The sequence below is a fragment of the Salvelinus sp. IW2-2015 genome, linkage group LG23 (assembly GCF_002910315.2).
Source record: "Salvelinus sp. IW2-2015 linkage group LG23, ASM291031v2, whole genome shotgun sequence".
NCBI classification, from domain to species: domain Eukaryota; kingdom Metazoa; phylum Chordata; class Actinopteri; order Salmoniformes; family Salmonidae; genus Salvelinus; species Salvelinus sp. IW2-2015.
The window spans coordinates 38,012,323-38,030,097 of record NC_036863.1 but is presented as its reverse complement, the minus strand read 5'-3'; the positions used below and the strand labels follow the sequence as shown (position 1 = coordinate 38,030,097).

Below are 17,775 nucleotides of genomic sequence, written 5' to 3'. Positions count from 1 at the left end.
CGGCTGTTTTTGTGAGGTGTGTTAAACAGGTGTGTTTTCTGCGGGGTGTGTTACAGGAACGTTTTCTGCGGGGTGTGTTACAGGAACGTTTTCTGCGGGGTGTGTTACAGGACACTCACACACAGCACATGTAACAACACTGCTCCTCTTTTCAGCTCATCCTTGGTAAATATATCTTCTGGAAACTCATGGATGGCTGAGGGAGAGAGAACAGTAAAACATCACAGTTAGACACAGATCATAGAGAGAGTGAGAGGGAGAGATGGAGGTGGGAAAGGATATTCAACAACAGCAGAGAGGGAAGGAAATCAGAGTCTGGCACTAATGCTGCCCAAGATCAAAACTAGAAAAGTAGAGCACAAACATCAAACTGACACAATGGTTTGGACACAAGCAGTCTATCACTGGGCAACAAACAGACGCTATATTCCTCACACTGGGAGGAATACCATTCCTTTCCTGTCTCCATCTCATCATCCGTATATTAAAGGACAGATGCAAAACACAGACATGGCAGAGTAGGCCTTCTGAAAGAATGCTATACATATATATATATATATATATAACTGAAGGAGGCACCTTGAGGGTTTTTCTGATTTTTTCCCCCGATTTGACTCCCATAAATCTCACTTCTCCGCCTGACACTCCACAGCTTAATAACTATGATCTCCTATTGAATTGCTTCCTCCAAGCAGCCACACACCTGTACAGGCTAGCAGATTCTGGCCCCCTGGGCCGGATAGAGAGAGAGGAGCAGAGCACTGAGGAGGAGGTGTGTGGAACAGCTGCTTCCTGCTCCTCAGGTGTGAATGAGAGTGTTAATGAGAGTCCCKCTTCCCCTCGTTTCCCCCGGCGTGGTGAGAAGAGGAGAGGAGGCTGCAGCCTGGAGAGCACAAGGCAGCGCTGCTAAATCAGTACTCAGACGCAGGGGAAAATGAACTTTAACGACTGGGGAGCTCAACCCTATTAATAGCGCTGTTGCTCTGAGGCAGCGCTGGGTAGCCTACACAGTCAGTCCCACAATGCAGACTGTCTGACGCCGCACAACACATGCTGCACGATTTATTCCACACCACACGCGCTTTCTATAATGCACATGTTACACATCACGTGGTGTATGACACACGCTACCAAACACAGGCTTCATGACACTTTCTACACAACACAGTACGCACACTACATGCCATGTACTGCGCTGTAAGTCTACGGCAGCATTCTGAACCGTCTCCCTGTGGATTAAGAGAGCACGCCTCCCATGTGATCAAGGATATTCGATTTTGACCCTTGAATCTGTAGTGTGAACCGGAGAGGACAGGGGGCTATATGGTCTACTCTAGATGGCTGGAAGTTGACAGTATGCTTGGCCATGCCCTTCTATACTGTGTAATCAACATACTGGATCTGAGACTTAGAGGGTGAGGGTCTCTGTCTCTGTCTGTTTAATATTCCCGCCTCTCAGAGAACTGTGGAGAAAGGAGTTTCTTTTCTTTTCTGGCCAGCTGTTGCAGGACCTGTTCACTAAACCATCTCAGTTTAGCATGTAAACTTTCCGTCAGATTATCATAAGAAAGAGTGAGGCAGAATCTCACTAAAGAAGGTGGGTAGACATCTGCATCCTATCAGTGTCAGGACATCTGTGCTCTAGATGTGGTAGTTCTATTATTTCCTGTTTTCGTTATCCTATAGCTGTGCTTTGGAAAGCAGGCCAGATCCGGAACCTGCCCCAGGTCCCCGAGACATTTAGCCCCAATACAAAATGCCCCAGTTTCTATGTACAGTGCATTCGGAAAATATTCACATTCCTTGACTTTTCCACATTTTGTTATGTTACAGCCTGAATTTACAATGGATTACATTTAGATTTTATGTCACTGGCCTACACACACAATACCCAATAATGTCAAAGTGGAATTATGTTTTTAGAAATGTTTACAAATTAATAAAAAATGAAAATCTGAAATCTCAAGTCAGTAAGTATTCAACCCCTTTGTTATGGCAAGCCTAAATAAGTTCAGGAGTAGAAATGTGCTTAACAAGTTACATAATMAGTTGCATGGACTCTGTGTGCAATAATAGTGTTTAAAATGATTTTTGAATGACTACCTCATCTCTGTACCACACACAGAGATCATTGTAAGGTCCCTCAGTCAAGCAGTGACTTTCAAGCACAGATTCAACCACAAAGACCAGGGAGGTTTTCCAATGCCTCRCAAAGAAGGGCACCTATTGGTAGAAGGGTACAAAAACAAAACAGACATTGAATATCTCTTTGAGCATGGTGAAGTTATTAATTACACTTTGGATGGTGTATCAATACACCCAGTCACTACAAAGATACAGGCGTCCTTCCTAACTCAGCTGCCGGAGAGGAAGGAAAACACCCAGAGATTTCCCCATGAGGCCAATGGTGACTTTAAAACAGTTACAGAGTTTAATGGCTGTGAAAGGAGAACAACATTGTCGTTTTTCCAAAACATGCACCCTGTTTGCAACAAGGCACTAAAGTAAAACTGCAAAAAAATGTGGCAAAGAAATTAACTTTATGTCCTGAATACAAAGTGTTGTTTGGGACAAATCCAACAAAACACATCACYGAGTACCACTCTTCATATTTTCAAGCATGCTTGTGGCTGCATCATGTTACTGGTATGCTTGTCRTCGGCAAGGACTAGGGAGATTTGTTTTCTTTTTAGAGAAGCACAGACAAAAACCTGGTTCAGGTCTGCTTTCCACCAGACAATGGKAGACAAAAATGTACGGCAAAAAAACTTGAGRGTTTGAAGWATTTAAAAAATAATAGCGTGCAAATATTCTACAATCCAGGTGTACTTACCCAGAAAGACTAGCAGTTGTAACCACTACCATAGGTGATTGTAACATGTATTGACTCAGGGGTATGAATACTTTGAAAAGAGATATTTTTGTATTTCATTTTCAATAAATTTGCAAACATTTCTAAAAACATGTTTTCACTTTGTCATTATAGGGTATTGAGTGTAGGTGTGTGAGAAAAAATATATACTTAATCCATGTTGAATTCAAGCCATAACACAACCAAATGTGGAATAAGTCAAGGGGTATGAATACTTTCTGAAGGCACTGTAAATGCAGTCCTGAAACACATGGCTCAGATGAACGTATTGACAAGTTGCTTCGGTGAAAGCAGTTRCCACGGAAACCCTCTCCCTGGGGGCAGCGGTTTGTTGACAGGCGGCAGTGGGAAGCCAATGACGGCTGCGTGAATGGTGAGAAAGGGGGAGGGGAATGTGTGTTTCCCATGGTCTTGGCTTATGAAATATGAAAAAAGAGAAATGACAAGCAGCTCTGGAGCGAAATTTCTAAAAATATTTATCTTTCCTTGCCAAAGCTCAGGAGAGGTTCTTTGAGAGAAAGCCCGAGAGAGAGCATACAAGAGGGTGTTGGCCGGGAATTTTCTTTGTGAGGATKCCCTTCCTCTGTTCCCATATACCAGGCTTTTGTCACTGCATGCAGCATGGGTTTGCTTATTGACTAGACCAGCTGTAAGCTGATTTACATATCGGAGGTTGGCTTCCAATTCTGGACAGGACACGGGACATAATCAGCTCTCATGAAGTTGACAGCATTCTGATCACAGATTCAGTGTGTGCCCTTAGCAGTGACAGTGMGTGTTCACGTCAGCCTCAGCCTGCCTGGGGACTGAGTGACTCCATCCACTCTAGCCTCGGGGGAGGCTACAGCAGCATTCACGTGTTGCTCCTCTGGCATCACAGGCTGCCCCAGCCAGCCAGGCACATCTCCCTGCTGTAATTACATCTATCGCCTGGTCTCCTATAGATCTCTCTCAGATACAGTAGATCTCCTTTTATATTCACACTGTCTGAGGCTTGATCTAATTTCCTTTCACCGCTGATCCCATCAATAATCTGGAGAAGGGGTCAAAATGGACATTTGATGTAATCACTCTGTGTGTGTGTGTGTGTGTGTGTGTGTGTGTGTGTGTGTGTGTGTGTGTGTGTGTGTGTGTGTGTGTGTGTGTGTATACACCAATGAGCATGCTTGAGTGTGTGTTTAATGCCATGTCAGTCCTGATTGAAAGTGAAACCCCTACTAAATGAAACCACTAAAGCTGTGAACAGTTGAGATATCCATTTGAGTCACTCTGCTGCAGGGGACTCAAATGGACTGCAATTGTGGCCAAATGGCAGGCAGAGGGAAGGAGAGAAAGATATGTTATTGATTCTGCAGGGTATCTTGGAGTCAAGCTAAGGTATTGAGTGAAACACAGAAAACGAAAGCAGTCTCACACAGCAACAGAAACAGCACCACTACATAGAATAAACCACTGCAACAACCTTCCATTTTTTATGAAGAATCCAAACATTTGCTTTCATCCTAATGAAAATTCATTATGGACATATTTTTCATTCTATGATTTTATGACATAGTCAGTCATCTCTTAGAAAGGCRGATAAGAGCAAACCCAAAGGTGGCAAGACAGGTTCGAAACTGGTGTGGCAAAATTTGTACGTGCCTTTTCTGGGGCCTGTAGTTTTACCTGATCTCATTACCTGGTCAGGTAAAACTCTGAGTCCAACATTAACTTTTTTTCTCACTTGCCTGACCGGACTCAGTTGGCCAAAAATCGACTGGCCCGAACGAAACTTCTACTGGTCCGGACATGGTGTAGTTTTTAAATGCACTGGGGTTATGCAGGGGCTATAGGTTGGTATGATTTCCCTCTATATGCAGCTATTAATAAGTTATATTTGGTTATTATTGTCACGCCCTGGCCATAGAGAGGGTTTTAGTCTCTATTTTGGTTAGGCCAGGGTGTGATTAGGGTGGGCATTCTATGTGTTATATTTCCTTGTTTTTGGCCGAGTGTGGTTCCCAATCAGAGGCAGCTGTCTATCGTTGTCTCTGATTGGGAATCATACTTAGGCAGCCTTTTTCCCACCTGTGTTTTGTGGGTAATTGTTTTCTGTTTTGTGTCTGTACCAGACAGAACTGTTTTGTTTTGTTCTCACTTTGTTATTTTGTTTCAGTGTTCAGTTTGAATAAATTATCATGAAAACTTACCACGCTGCGCTTTGGTCCTCTTCTTCAGACGAGCGTTACAATTATGATATTCATTACAAAGCTTTTTAATATAAATTAGCAAAGTAAGTCATTACTCTATTCTTTAGAATTGCATTGTATTAATAGCTTTAATTTTTGTTTCTAAATAGGACGCTGCCCATAATGGCTACATAGTGGCTTCAAAAGAGACATCAACCTGGCTACTGTAGGCTAGCCAAGGAATGCTAAAGCAGGGCTTGACATTAATGCTTGTCCTCTTGTCCAGGACAAGTAAAAACACAGAAATCACAAAACAGAAAATCGCACAAAAATCACAATTACTCTGATCAGAATTGGATAAGAGAGGCCAACATTGGAATAATATTCAAATGTATTTTCATCTACATTACAAAGCCTACAAGACAAAGAATCAAGCCTTCAGAGGCTAATGTTGATTATCCTACATTATATTTGCCAAACATGACTGGCGTTTAGCCCATATTTATGAAATTAAAAGTCTCATTAAAGTTCGGCTACATTTTATGTATCGGTCTGAACATGAGGCTGTAGCCAATATGCGTGTCACCTATAATGTAGGATAATCAACATTAACCTCAAAAGGCTTGATTCTGTCAACATACTCAAAGCACAAATGGCCACAAGTCCGGAGAGTAAAGGACAGTGTCTGTTGCGCACCGCATTTTGAAACTAATTKTTTAWCTCAATGAGTCCCACCGTATCACCGGCGTGTTTTGGAATTCTAACCCCTTTTAAACATTATGTGTTTGAGTTACAGACTTCTTGTCCCATTGGATTTGTCTATTAGTCTGTGTGATTAGTGAGGGCTGAGCTAGAGTGGTGTTTGTGAAGGGGTCCCGGTCTTTTATACAAAAACATCAGAATAGTTTCAGCTACAAACTATTAAAAGCTATCTATGAAAAGCTGAGACTCTCACGAACAAACATGACACTCACAAGCTACACAAGAGTTGTTAGAAGGTAAGGGACTCTTCTACATAGAATACCATTTGAAATCCCAGGACATAGAGTCTATAATACTGTAATAAGCTCACATAGTTGGTGTCACAAACTCCACACAGTTGTCACTGACTAGTTGGATATTCATTTCCCAGTGAACAAACAATTAATGTACAGGATTCATATAAATTCATTTTTATCAGGTTTTTGCGTTGGCGGAATGTAACTGTTTATGTCAAATTGTTTTGTGTTCTACTTTCAGCCCTGGTTGTCCTGAGAATAAAATGCTAAAAGGTTTTATTGGGGATAAATATAAGGGACATGCAGATCAAGTCAGATTAATGAAAAGTCGATTTTTGCTGGGATCTCGGGACTGATAGTTAAAACCTGGACGTTTAATGTCATTTTATGAAAGGGAAAGGAAAGGGAAAGGGGGATACCTAGTCAGTTGTACAACTGAATGCATTCAACTGAAATGTGACTTCCGCATTTAACCCAACTCCCCTGAATCAAAGAGGGGGGGGGGGGGGGGGGGGCTGCTATAACCGACATCCACGTCTTCGGCGCCCGGGGAACAGTGGGTTAACTTGCCTTGTTTCAAAGTAGCCTAGCCAAAATATGACCATGTAAATGTTGAGGGAATGGGACATCCTTCATTTCGAGCCCTGGAGGGAATTATTGTATAAAGATATACAAAGTAGTTTGTTGTCATTTATTGTAATGTTGTAATATTTTATAGGCTACCAAGGGTGGTCAACCATCCTCCAGGAGAGTGTTGTATTTTGAGACAGACTTGAATATGCAAAGAGGGTAGCCTTMATTTTTGTCTGATTCTCTATCGTAAAAGAGATAATAATATATCTTATGTTGTAAAGTGGTTCCTTACAATGATGTCAAAATTGTTACAGACCATTTTTTTGTGGGCGACAAGTAGAAATAAAAGTGCTTGTCAAGCCCTGTAAAGTGTATTTTTGTAGCTTTCTTTTTGCAGACTATTAACATTAGCCAGCATATTGCTAGTATGTTCGCTATTGAACGTTTACTTTTGTTTAACTACTATCCCTAAAATAAATAAGCTCTGCGCTTCCTTTTCTTCAGGACAGCTTGCGTGTGCTGTGTGAACGTAGCTTGGTGGTGCTTGAATAAACGGCCAATCGTATTGCTCGAAAACAAACAGCGCACCTTTTCTGCGTCTAGTCTTCAATGGTAGACTGCAACAGAGCAGATAAATGTCTAACTGGAACGCAAAAATACTGGCCCGGTTCTGAATAGACAAAGCCAACCCAGCCATACAAATCCCACCAACACTCAATATCCATCCTTCATCCAACAAAACAGTGGCTGTAATCATTTGAGAGATCCTCAGAAGACCTACAGTGGGAGTGCAATCGATAAACTTCACTCCCTCACAGGAGATTTACTCCACCTCTTCAGACACGTCACATGGTACCATCCATCATCTTAAAGAGTCAGACTCAATGTCATGTTGGTGGGCTGGGAAACACAGGATGCTACTGAAGTAAAACAATTAGACACCACTAATATCCTATCTGAAATCAAATCAATCAAATATAATGTTATTCGTCACATGCTTTGTAAACAACATGTGTAAAATAACATTKAAATGCTTACTTACGGGGCTTTCCCAAAAATGCAGAAAGAAAAGAGAGAAATAATTGAAAAGTAATAACACGTTATAATAAAAGTAATAATAAATACACAATGGGTGTTTCTCAAAATGCATACTACCATAAACTCCTCAACGTCATCAGATGAATCCTGGAACATATTCCAGTCTGTGCTAGCGAAACAGTCCAGTCGCTTAGCATCCGCTTCATCGGACCACTTCCRTATTAAGCGTGTCACTGGTACTTCCTGTTTGAGTTTTTGCTTGTAAGCRGGAATCAGGAGTATAGTTTTGGTCAGAYTTGCCAAATGGAGGTTGAGGGAGAGCTTTSTATGCATTTCTGTGTGTAAAGGTGATCTCGAGTTTTGGCTCCTCTAGCTGCACATGTGACATGCTGGTAGAAAGTAGGTAAGACGCATTTCAGTTTCCCTGCATTTAAATCACCGGCCACTAGGAGCGCCGCCTCTGGATCAGCATTTCCTATTTGCTTATGGCCCTATACAGGTCGTTTTGTACGGTCTTAGTGCCAACATTGGTTTGTGGTGGTAAATAGACAGCCACAAAAAATAGATGACAATTATCTTGGTAAATAGTATAGTCAACAATAGTCATGAGGCAATTTAACTCMGGCGAGCAGAACCTCGAGACTTCCTTAGTATTAGAGATCGTTCACCAGCTGTTGTTAACAAAGARACACACACCTCCCTCCTTGAGTTTTCTGATGCTGCCGTTCATCCTGCCGAAGYATAGAAAAAACAGCTAGATGTATATTATCCATGTCCTTGTTCAGCCACGACATAGGATATTACAGTTCTTCAGGTGCCGTTGATAGGATAGTCTCGAACGGAGCTCATCCAGTTTGTTCTCCAGTGATTTTCACGTCCGACCAACAGAACAGAGGGCAGAGGTGGATTATTTATTTGCGAACATAGTTTTGTCAGGGTGCTCGCCGTCGGGGTCTTTTCCGTGGCTCGGGGATCAGGGCCTGGCCCGGGGTGAGCAGTATGTCGACTCGCTGAAGTAGAAATCTTCATTTAAAGGGAGGTTAGTGACCGCTGTTCTGATGTACAGAAGCTTTTTTTGGTCAAAGGAAGAGATGGCTGAAACTTTATGTACAAAACAAATTATGATCAGCTCAAAAAAGCTATCAAAATAGCAGAATTGGTCAGGAACCCATAAAACAGCAGATATCCATTGCAGCACCATTCTATATCAATTTAGACGGTATATGTGAGCCATATACTGAAAACTTGTTTTATGTTCAAACACACAAAGAGCTGTCTGTGAGTGAAGTCTGACCTCCATCCTTAACCTCTGATCKTTAAATTACCATCAGGAACCAATGTGAACGCAGAGAGGACAAGGGTTCTAGAGAGACGGGAGGGAGTGATGGAAAGCTAAGAATATTTCCCCCAATTCCCAAAGACTTCAGACAAAAAGAAAACTACTCCCATGTTTAATGGTTGCATTAATAGCCATTTGCTTTATTTGACAGCCATAATAAATTACTCCCCTGACAAAACTCAGATTCTCTTCGTGCCAGATTCTCTTTTTCAGTCAACCACTAAAATATATCTGTGGAAAAATCATCCTCAAACGTCTGGCTCTGTTGTTTGCCAAAACCAACAAACGTATGCATAAAAAAACACATGAGCGATCGTTATTGACACTTATAAAAACGCATTAGCTTATCTTCTCCTGCTGGTTTATTTTTAGCTCGTTGTGGTTGTTAATTCTGTCTCGTCACTTTGAATGCTTGAAAGACAGAATTTTCTGGGTTTCAACATTTAGCATTCAGTTGCTTAGCAACGCTGGCCTCAAAGGGTTGACGACTGAAGGCAGACGTTGCCGTCTCCGTCTTGTTAAGCAGGGGGATGGAGAGCGAGACCTCCCTTGCGCTATCCCAAAGATAATATTCCTTGAGTTCCGAGCTGGCCGTTTGATCCCACTATGGATTCTGTAATTATTACCAGTTACAGTAAACAGGGGCTGACCTGCAGATAAAGAGGAGTAGCCTGCCCTGAGCCTGTATTATAAAGGAGTAGCCTGCCCTGAGCCTGTATTATAAAGGAGTAGCCTGCCCTGAGCCTGTATTATAAAGGAGTGCTCCTGCTGAGCCTGTATTAATAAAGGAGTAGCCTGCCCTGAGCCTGTATTCCATAAAAGGAGTAGCCTGCCCTAAGCCTGATATAAAGGAGTAGCCTGCCCCTGAGCCTGTATTATAAAGGAGTACCTGCCCTGACCTGATTATAAAGGAGTAGCTTGCCCTGAGCCTGTATTATAAAGGAGTAGCCTGCCCTGAGCCTGTATTATAAAGGAGTAGCCTGCCCTGAGCCTGTATTATAAAGGAGTAGCCTAGTGCAGCCCATCAGTTTATCTCATACTTGCCCACACCCTTACAAAAAAATGAGTTTTGAAACTGTTGTAAAAGTGCAGTAACTGCAGTCGACTGTGGTATACTGCACAGTGACTGCAATTGAACTGAAACTACTGTAGGGGGAAAAAACTGTTATTTTGGACACAGTATTTGCAGCATAATGCAGTTATACTGCAGTGTACTGCAGTTATGTTGCACTCTGACTGCAATCTTTTTTCTTGAGGGCAGATCCATCAGCCTCCTGTTTTACAACCTGTATTTACTTTATACAGGGGTGCAACTTTCATGTCCCCCCACATGCCCCGCCCACATTCTGAAATTGCATGTTTGTCCCCCCCAGTTTTATCATTGGAATGTGATACAAACAAGTCAGTGGTGTGCTTTAGGACCATGCGGAAGACTCCGAGCGGTTTGGTAGGCTGTTCGGAGTGTTTATCTGACAAAAAAAAAGTWGAATAATAATAATTATGTCCCGCCCACTTCTAAAACTAAAGCTGCGTCCCTGACTTTATCACCCCATCTATATGGGAGATGTGTCGTTGTCAAAGATACCGAGGTCTGTTTGTAACAGAAAGACAACACATATGGTGCTTGATATACTGGTGTAGTAGGTACACATCTTGCATTAATGGCTCTCCTCTGCCAAGCGTAAAAAATATAATGATTGTGGCAGCCTGGCAGGTGTCCTCAGGGAGATAGTGGTATCCAATGCAGTTCATTATTTCTCATGCTGCAGATTGAAGTCAAAGCACTGTGTGTTGCTCAGTCCTGTTGTCCTGCTGCAGAGCTCTCCTCCCTAGCTGTCTTCTCCCCCCCATGTCCTCCACTGTGTTTACTAACTGTTTATCTATTGCCTTGATTCTTCCATTGCACAAGTCTGGCATGCTGCTCTAACCTCTCCAGACAGAACCTTTCCTCTGGCCCGGCAGCCAAGTTTGAGACACAGTTTACAGAGCAGAGATTCCTGACAACCACTGCACTGCAGTCTCAGCCCACATGACCTTTTCAGTTAACCCGCAGGGGAGAAGGAGAGCCAGGGTTCACCAGCACACACACAGACTCAACTGCCTACCCCAAACCCACATAAACACACACTCAGTCACATCTACACAGCTAAGACACACTTGGAGCCCCCTCAAGTGTCCCACAAAGTTTGGAAAATAAATCTTTAGTCAAGAGACAGTTTGTGCATCACGTGTGTCTTCAGGAATTGTAGGGCTCCTATGGAATCTCATTCATAATTTAACGCATAGTGGAACACTATTAAGTTGCTCTGTATAAGAGCATCTGCTAAATGACTAAAATGTCATGTAAAATTAGTACAGAGAGACTATTGAGTTTGAAGGTGGTCCGCATCAGTTGTAATTCTCTGAGGAAAGCTAAATCTGTGTGCCAGAGGACATGGTTGGGAACATAAACTTTTGGCTAGCAGGGAGATCAGTTAGCATCAGCGGCAAGGTGGAAGTGAGAAAGATTTGGGGCTGGGAGGCTGACTCACCTGGTCTAGAAAGGTCCAGGGTCTGGTTGTCTTCTGTCCACTCTTCCTGCATCAGCCTGCGTCTGGAACGGACTGGAACGCCATCCTCTCCAGAATGAGACCCGGATGACTCCGGCTCTGTTGAAATATAAGACATTTGGCTTGTAATTTGAGTATTGTATTGCACTGAGGCTCCTCAAAAGACTGGTCAAAAGACACTATTGGACACAACATTCAAAGGCTTGTGTTCTAACGCAGATCCGACAGAAGATGAAGAGAAATTTGGACACCTTATTATGGAGGCTGGAGAAAGAAACCGGAGCGGGTCAGCAGAGGAGATCATGTAATCTTTTATGAGCGAACACTCATAAACCATTCATCTCTAATCTCTTCACGGTGTAAATCCCTGTTCTATATCCCTCTGCTGATAGCCAATCTCTTTATTTGGGCTTCAGCTTTGCACCACTATATAAGGAAGGACAGCATCAACAGTGAGGACCTCCACTGCTACACTACATGATCTATTTGATTGAACCTTTATTTAACTTTATGTGGACACCTGCTCGTCAAACATCTCATTCCAAAATCATGGGCATTAAAATGGAGTTGGTCCCCCCTTTGCTGCTGTAACAGCCTCCAATCTTCTGGAAGGCTTTCCACTAGATGTTGGAACATTGCTGCGGGGACTTGCTTCCATTCAGCCACAAGAGCTAGAGAGGTTGGGCACTGATGTTGGGCGATTAGGCCTAGTTCGCAGTTGGTATTCCAATTCATCCAAAAGGTGTTCGATGGGGTTGAACACCAATAACAGCACTTACAGTTGACCGGGGAAGCTCTAGCAGGGCAGAAATTTGACGAACTGACTTGTTGGAAAGGTGGCATCCTAAACTCAGCAAAAAAAGAAACGTCCTCTCACTGTCAACTGCGTTTATTTTCAGCAAACTTAACATGTGTAAATATTTGTATGAACATAACAAGATTCAACAACTGAGACATAAACTGAACAAGTTCCACAGACATATGACTAACAGAAATTGAATAATGTGTCCCTGAACAAAGGGGGGGTCAAAAGTCAACAGTAACAGTCAGTATGCTGGTTTGGTCATCTTTGCTGCATTAAGTACTCTGCAATTACGTGTTTAAGTTACAAAGATGTACATCTCCTCCTCATTGGACTGCAAGCCAGAATTTGGCCAGTTCTTGCTGTGAGTGTACTCCTGTGGTGCAGGTGCTCCTCTTCCCCAAGGGCACCTGCAAGTTCCGGACGTTTCTGGGGGGATGGCCTAGCCCTAGCCTCCGATCCAACGGTCCACGCAACGTGCTCAATGGAATTTGTGGAGATCGCGGGCTCTTGCGCTGGCCATGGCACGAACACTGACAGTTCCTGTCTTGCAGGAAAATCAATCCAGTACCGAGCCCAGTATGGCTGGTGGCATTGTCAATGCTGGAGGGTTAGTGTCAGGATGTAGCCTCAGGAAAGGGTACCCACATGAGGGCAGGAGGATGTCTTCCCTGTGAACGCCAGCGTGAATTGGCCTGCAATGACAACAAGGCTCAGTCGAATAATGCTGTGACACACAGCCTCAGAACCATGAACGGACCCTCTACGCTCCAGAATCGCTCTCGCTCAGAGTACAATGGCCTCGTGTAATGCTCATTCTGTCGATGATAAACGCGAATCCGACATCACCTCTGGTGAGACAAAACCACGCCTCGTCAGAAGAAGAGCACATTTTGTTGCAGTCCGTCTGGTCAAGCGATGTGGGTTTGCGCTGTTGTTGCCGGTGATGATTGGTTAGGACCTGCTTACACAACAGCCATACAAGCCCTCAAGTCCAGCCTCTTCTCAGCTTATTGGCGAGGACAGTCTGACACTGATGGAGGGATTGTGTTGGTTCGCTGTGTACTCGGCAGATGTTTGTTGCCCATCTGTACCTGTCCCGCAGGTGTGATGTTCGGATGTACCAATCCTGTGCAGGTGTTGTTACACGTGGTCTGCCACTGCGATGACGATCAGCTGTCCGTMCTGTCTCCCTGWAGYGCWGTCTTAGGCGTCTCRCAGTACGGACATTGCAATTTATTTCCCTGGCCACATCTGCAGTCCTCATGCCTCCTTGCAGCATGCCAAAGGCACGTTCACACAGATGAGCAGGGACTCTTGGCATCTTTCTTTTGGTGTTTTTCAGAGTCAGTAGAAAGGCCTCTTCAGTGTCCTAAGTTTTCATAACTGTGACCTTAATTCCCTACCGTCTGTAAGCCGTTCCACAGGTGCATGTTCATTCATTATTTATGGTTCATTGAACAAACATGGGAAACAGTGTTAAAACTCTTTACAATGAAGATCTGTGAAGTTATTTGGATTTTTATGAATTATCTTTGAAAGACAGGGTCCTGAAAAAGGGACATTTCTTTTTTTGCTGAGTTTATAACGGTGCCACGTTGAAAGTCACTGAGCTGTTCAGGAACAGGCCATTCTACTGCCAATGTTTGTCTATGGAGCTGTGTGCTAGATTTTATACACCTGTCAGCAATGGCTATGGCTGAAATAGCCGAATCCACTCATTTGAAAGGGTGTCCACATACTTAAAAAAAAWATATAGTGTATATCTAAGTGATTGTCTCCTATGGAAACACATAGAGGTAACCACTACCAACCACTGAGATATATCTGTCCAGAGCAGAGCAGAGCAGAGCCAGCCAATGGGGGCCATTACCCTCGGTTGTTATGAGACTGCTTGTTCTCTCTCTGTGTCCAGTCTGTTTCATGATCACTGTCCGCTTTGTTTTACATTACAGTCCAATCAACGTGTTTCACAAGCGCTTTGCTCTAAGCCTGAGCATGGGGGTGTGGCAGCTTTCATGTGGAGGCGTCAAGAGGAGCCTGGGTAATGTGAAATTCTAAAATGGGCCCGTCACAGATGGCGCCGCTACCGCCATCATTATTACACTCTCACAGCACGACCAYATATCACAGAACACAGGGCTTTAAACCAGACCCAGACTGAGACCACAAAACACAGGGCTTTAACCCATACCCAGCCTGAGACAACAGAACACAGGGCTTTAACCCAGACTGAGACTACACATCACAGAACACAGGGCTTTAACCCAAAAAAGAAGAGAGAGATTCTTCTTGGAAGGCTTTCCACTAGATGTTGGAACATTGCTGCGGGGACTTGCTTCCATTCAGCCACAAGAGCTAGAGAGGTTGGGTCACTGATTTGGGCGATTAGGCCTAGTTCGCAGTTGGTATTTCCAATTCCATCCAAAAGGTGTTCGATGGGGTTGAACACCAATAACAGCACTTTAACAGTTGACGGGGAAGCTCTAGCAGGGAGAAATTTGACGAAACTGACTATGTCTGGAAAGGGTGTGCATGCTCTAACTCTACAAAAGGAAAACGTCCCTCCCTGTAACTGTCCGTTTATCTTGTTCAGGCAAAACCTGTGTAACATGTGGTAAATATATATTGATGAAATAACAAAGAGTTTACAACTGAGACGATAAACTGAAATCCAAGTTCCAACACGAATCATACTCTTAAACAGAAAATTGAATAATGTGTCCCTGAACCAAAGGGGGGGTCAACAATCTATAACGTACAGTCAGTAGCTGGATTTTGGTCATTGAGCTGCACCATGTTAAGTCACTCTGCAGTACATCTCCTCCTCTACTGAGGATCGACCGATTTGGGCCAGTTTTTCGCCCATTAGATGTTACCCACTCTCATCAATAACCGCACTTACCAGGCAACACTGCAAGTTTCCCGATGAGTTACGTTTCTGGGGGATTGGCGCTGCGTAGCCCTCCCAGCCTCATACGTCCAAACAGGTCCCAGCACGTGCTTGCAATGGGATTTGAGATCTCGGGCTTTCGCTGGCCATTAGGCAGATAACAATCTGACATTCATCTGCTCCTATGATTGGAAATCACTCACAGTCGAGAGTATGTGCTGGTGCGAATTGTCATGCTGGAGGGTATATTGTCAGGGAGTGAAGCCTGCAGGTAGAGGGCCCACATTGAGGGAGGTAAGGATGTCTTCCCTGAACTGCTACAGCGTTTGAAAATTGCCTGGCAATGAACAACAAGCTCTGGAGGCAGTCCGCGATATTGCTGTGAACAACGACAGCTCCCAGCACCATACATAGGAACCTCCTTTACAATCACAACCTTGAATTCGCTCGCCGCTCGCACGGGTACAGGTCGGTGGTAATGCTCATTCCTTCTCGACGATAAACGGCCGAATCCGACCATGTCACCTCTCTGGGCAATTCAACCAAACGACTTCGTAGAGAAGAGTCACTTTTTGCCAGTCCCGTCCTGGTGCAAGTCGATGGTGTGGGTTGGCGCCCATGTGTTTGCGGAATTGTGCCGGTACGAATGTCTGGTTAGGAGCTGACCTTACAGACAGGCATACAAGCCCTCAGTCCAATCATCTCTAAGCTTTTGGCGGACAGGTCTGAGCAATTCGTGGATGAGGAGGAATTGTGTGTATCCGGTGTGTAACTTCGGGCAGTTGTTGTTGCCATCCTGTACCTGTCCCGAGGTGTGATGTTCGGATGTACCAATCCTGTGCAGGTGTTGTTACACGTGGTCTGCCACTGCGATGACGATCAGCTGTCCGTCCTGTCTCCCTGAAGCGCTGTCTTAGGCGTCTCGCAGTACGGACATTGCAATTTATTTCCCTGGCCACATCTGCAGTCCTCATGCCTCCTTGCAGCATGCCAAAGGCACGTTCACAACAGATTGAGCAGGGACTCTTGCATCTTTCTTTTGGGTGTTTTTCAGAGTCAGTAGAAAGGCCTCTTCAGTGTCCTAAGTTTTCATAACTGTGACCTTAATTCCCTACGTCTGTAGCCCGTTCCACAGGTGCATGTTCATTCATTATTTTATGGTTCATTGAACAAACATGGGAAAACAGTGTTAAAACTCTTTACAATGAAGATCTGTGAAGTTATTTGGATTTTTATGAATTATCTTTGAAAGACAGGGTCCTGAAAAAGGACATTTCTTTTTTTGCTGAGTTTATAATGCGTGCCACGTTGAAAGTCACTGAGCTGTTCAGGAACAGGCCATTCTACTGCCAATGTTTGTCTATGGAGCTGTGTGCTAGATTTTATACACCTGTCAGCAATGGCTATGGCTGAAATAGCCGAATCCACTCATTTGAAAGGGTGTCCAATACTTAAAAAAAAATATATAGTGTATATCTAAGTGATTGTCTCCTATGGAAACACATAGAGGTAACCACTACCAACCACTGAGATATATCTGTCAGAGGCAGAGCAGAGCAGAGCCAGCCAATGGGGGCCATTACCCTGCGTTGTTATGAGACTGCTTGTTCTCTCTCTGTGTTCCAGTCTGTTTCATGATCACTGTCCGCTTTGTTTTAGCATTACAGTCCCAATCAACGTGTTTCACAAGCGCTTTGCTCTAAGCCTGAGGCATGGGGGTGTGGCAGCTTTCATGTGGAGGCGTCAAGAGGAGCCTGGGTAATGTGAAATTCTAAAATGGGCCCGTCACAGATGGCGCCGCTACCGCCATCATTATTACACTCTCACAGCACGACCACATATCAACAGAACACAGGGCTTTAAACCAGACCCAGACTGAGACCACAAAACACAGGGCTTTAACCCATACCCAGCCTGAGACAACAGAAACACACGGGCTTTAACCCAGACTGAGACTAACATCACAGAACACAGGGCTTTAACCAAACTGAGACCACACATCACAGAACACAGGGCTTTAACCCAATCCAGACTGAGACTACACATCACAGATCACAGGGCTTTAAACCCAAACTGAGGCCACACATCACAGAACACAGGGCTTTAACCCAATCCCAGACTGAGACAACAGAAACACAGGGCTTTAACCCAGACTGAGCCCACACATCACAGAACAGCAGGTTTAACCCAATCCCACAGACTGAGACTACACATCACAGATCACAGGGCTTTAACCCAAACTGAGACACACATCACAGAAACACAGGGCTTTAACCCAAACTCAGACCGAGACAACAGAACACAGGGCTTTTAACCCAGACTGAGACCACACATCACAGAACACAGGGCTTTAACCCATACCCAGCCTGAGACAACAGAACACAGGGCTTTAACCCAGACTGAGACTACACATCACAGAACACAGGGCTTTAACCCAATCCTAGACTGAGACTACACATCACAGAACACAGGGCTTTAAACCCAGACTGAGACTACATATCACAGAACACAGGGCTTTAACCAAACTCAGACTGAGACAACAG

General features: G+C 44.0%; 2 protein-coding genes across 2 annotated transcripts in view; one reads left to right on the top strand and one right to left on the bottom strand.

The window, feature by feature from the left end:
* The window catches only part of LOC111950065 (cdc42 effector protein 2-like), a 140,935-nt gene that overhangs the window by 51,321 nt on the left and 71,839 nt on the right, over window positions 1–17,775 (top strand). The gene's annotated exons all lie outside the window — the stretch shown is intronic.
* The window catches only part of LOC111951009 (sodium/potassium/calcium exchanger 3-like), a 40,611-nt gene that overhangs the window by 6,619 nt on the left and 16,217 nt on the right, over window positions 1–17,775 (bottom strand). Inside the window, exons 2-3 of the mRNA XM_023968968.2 lie at window positions 11,520–11,636; window positions 120–196 (exon numbers count right to left, since the gene is read on the bottom strand). Of these exons, the coding sequence (XP_023824736.1) occupies window positions 120–196; window positions 11,520–11,636 (194 nt within the window). The remainder of the gene's footprint in view (window positions 1–119; window positions 197–11,519; window positions 11,637–17,775) is intronic.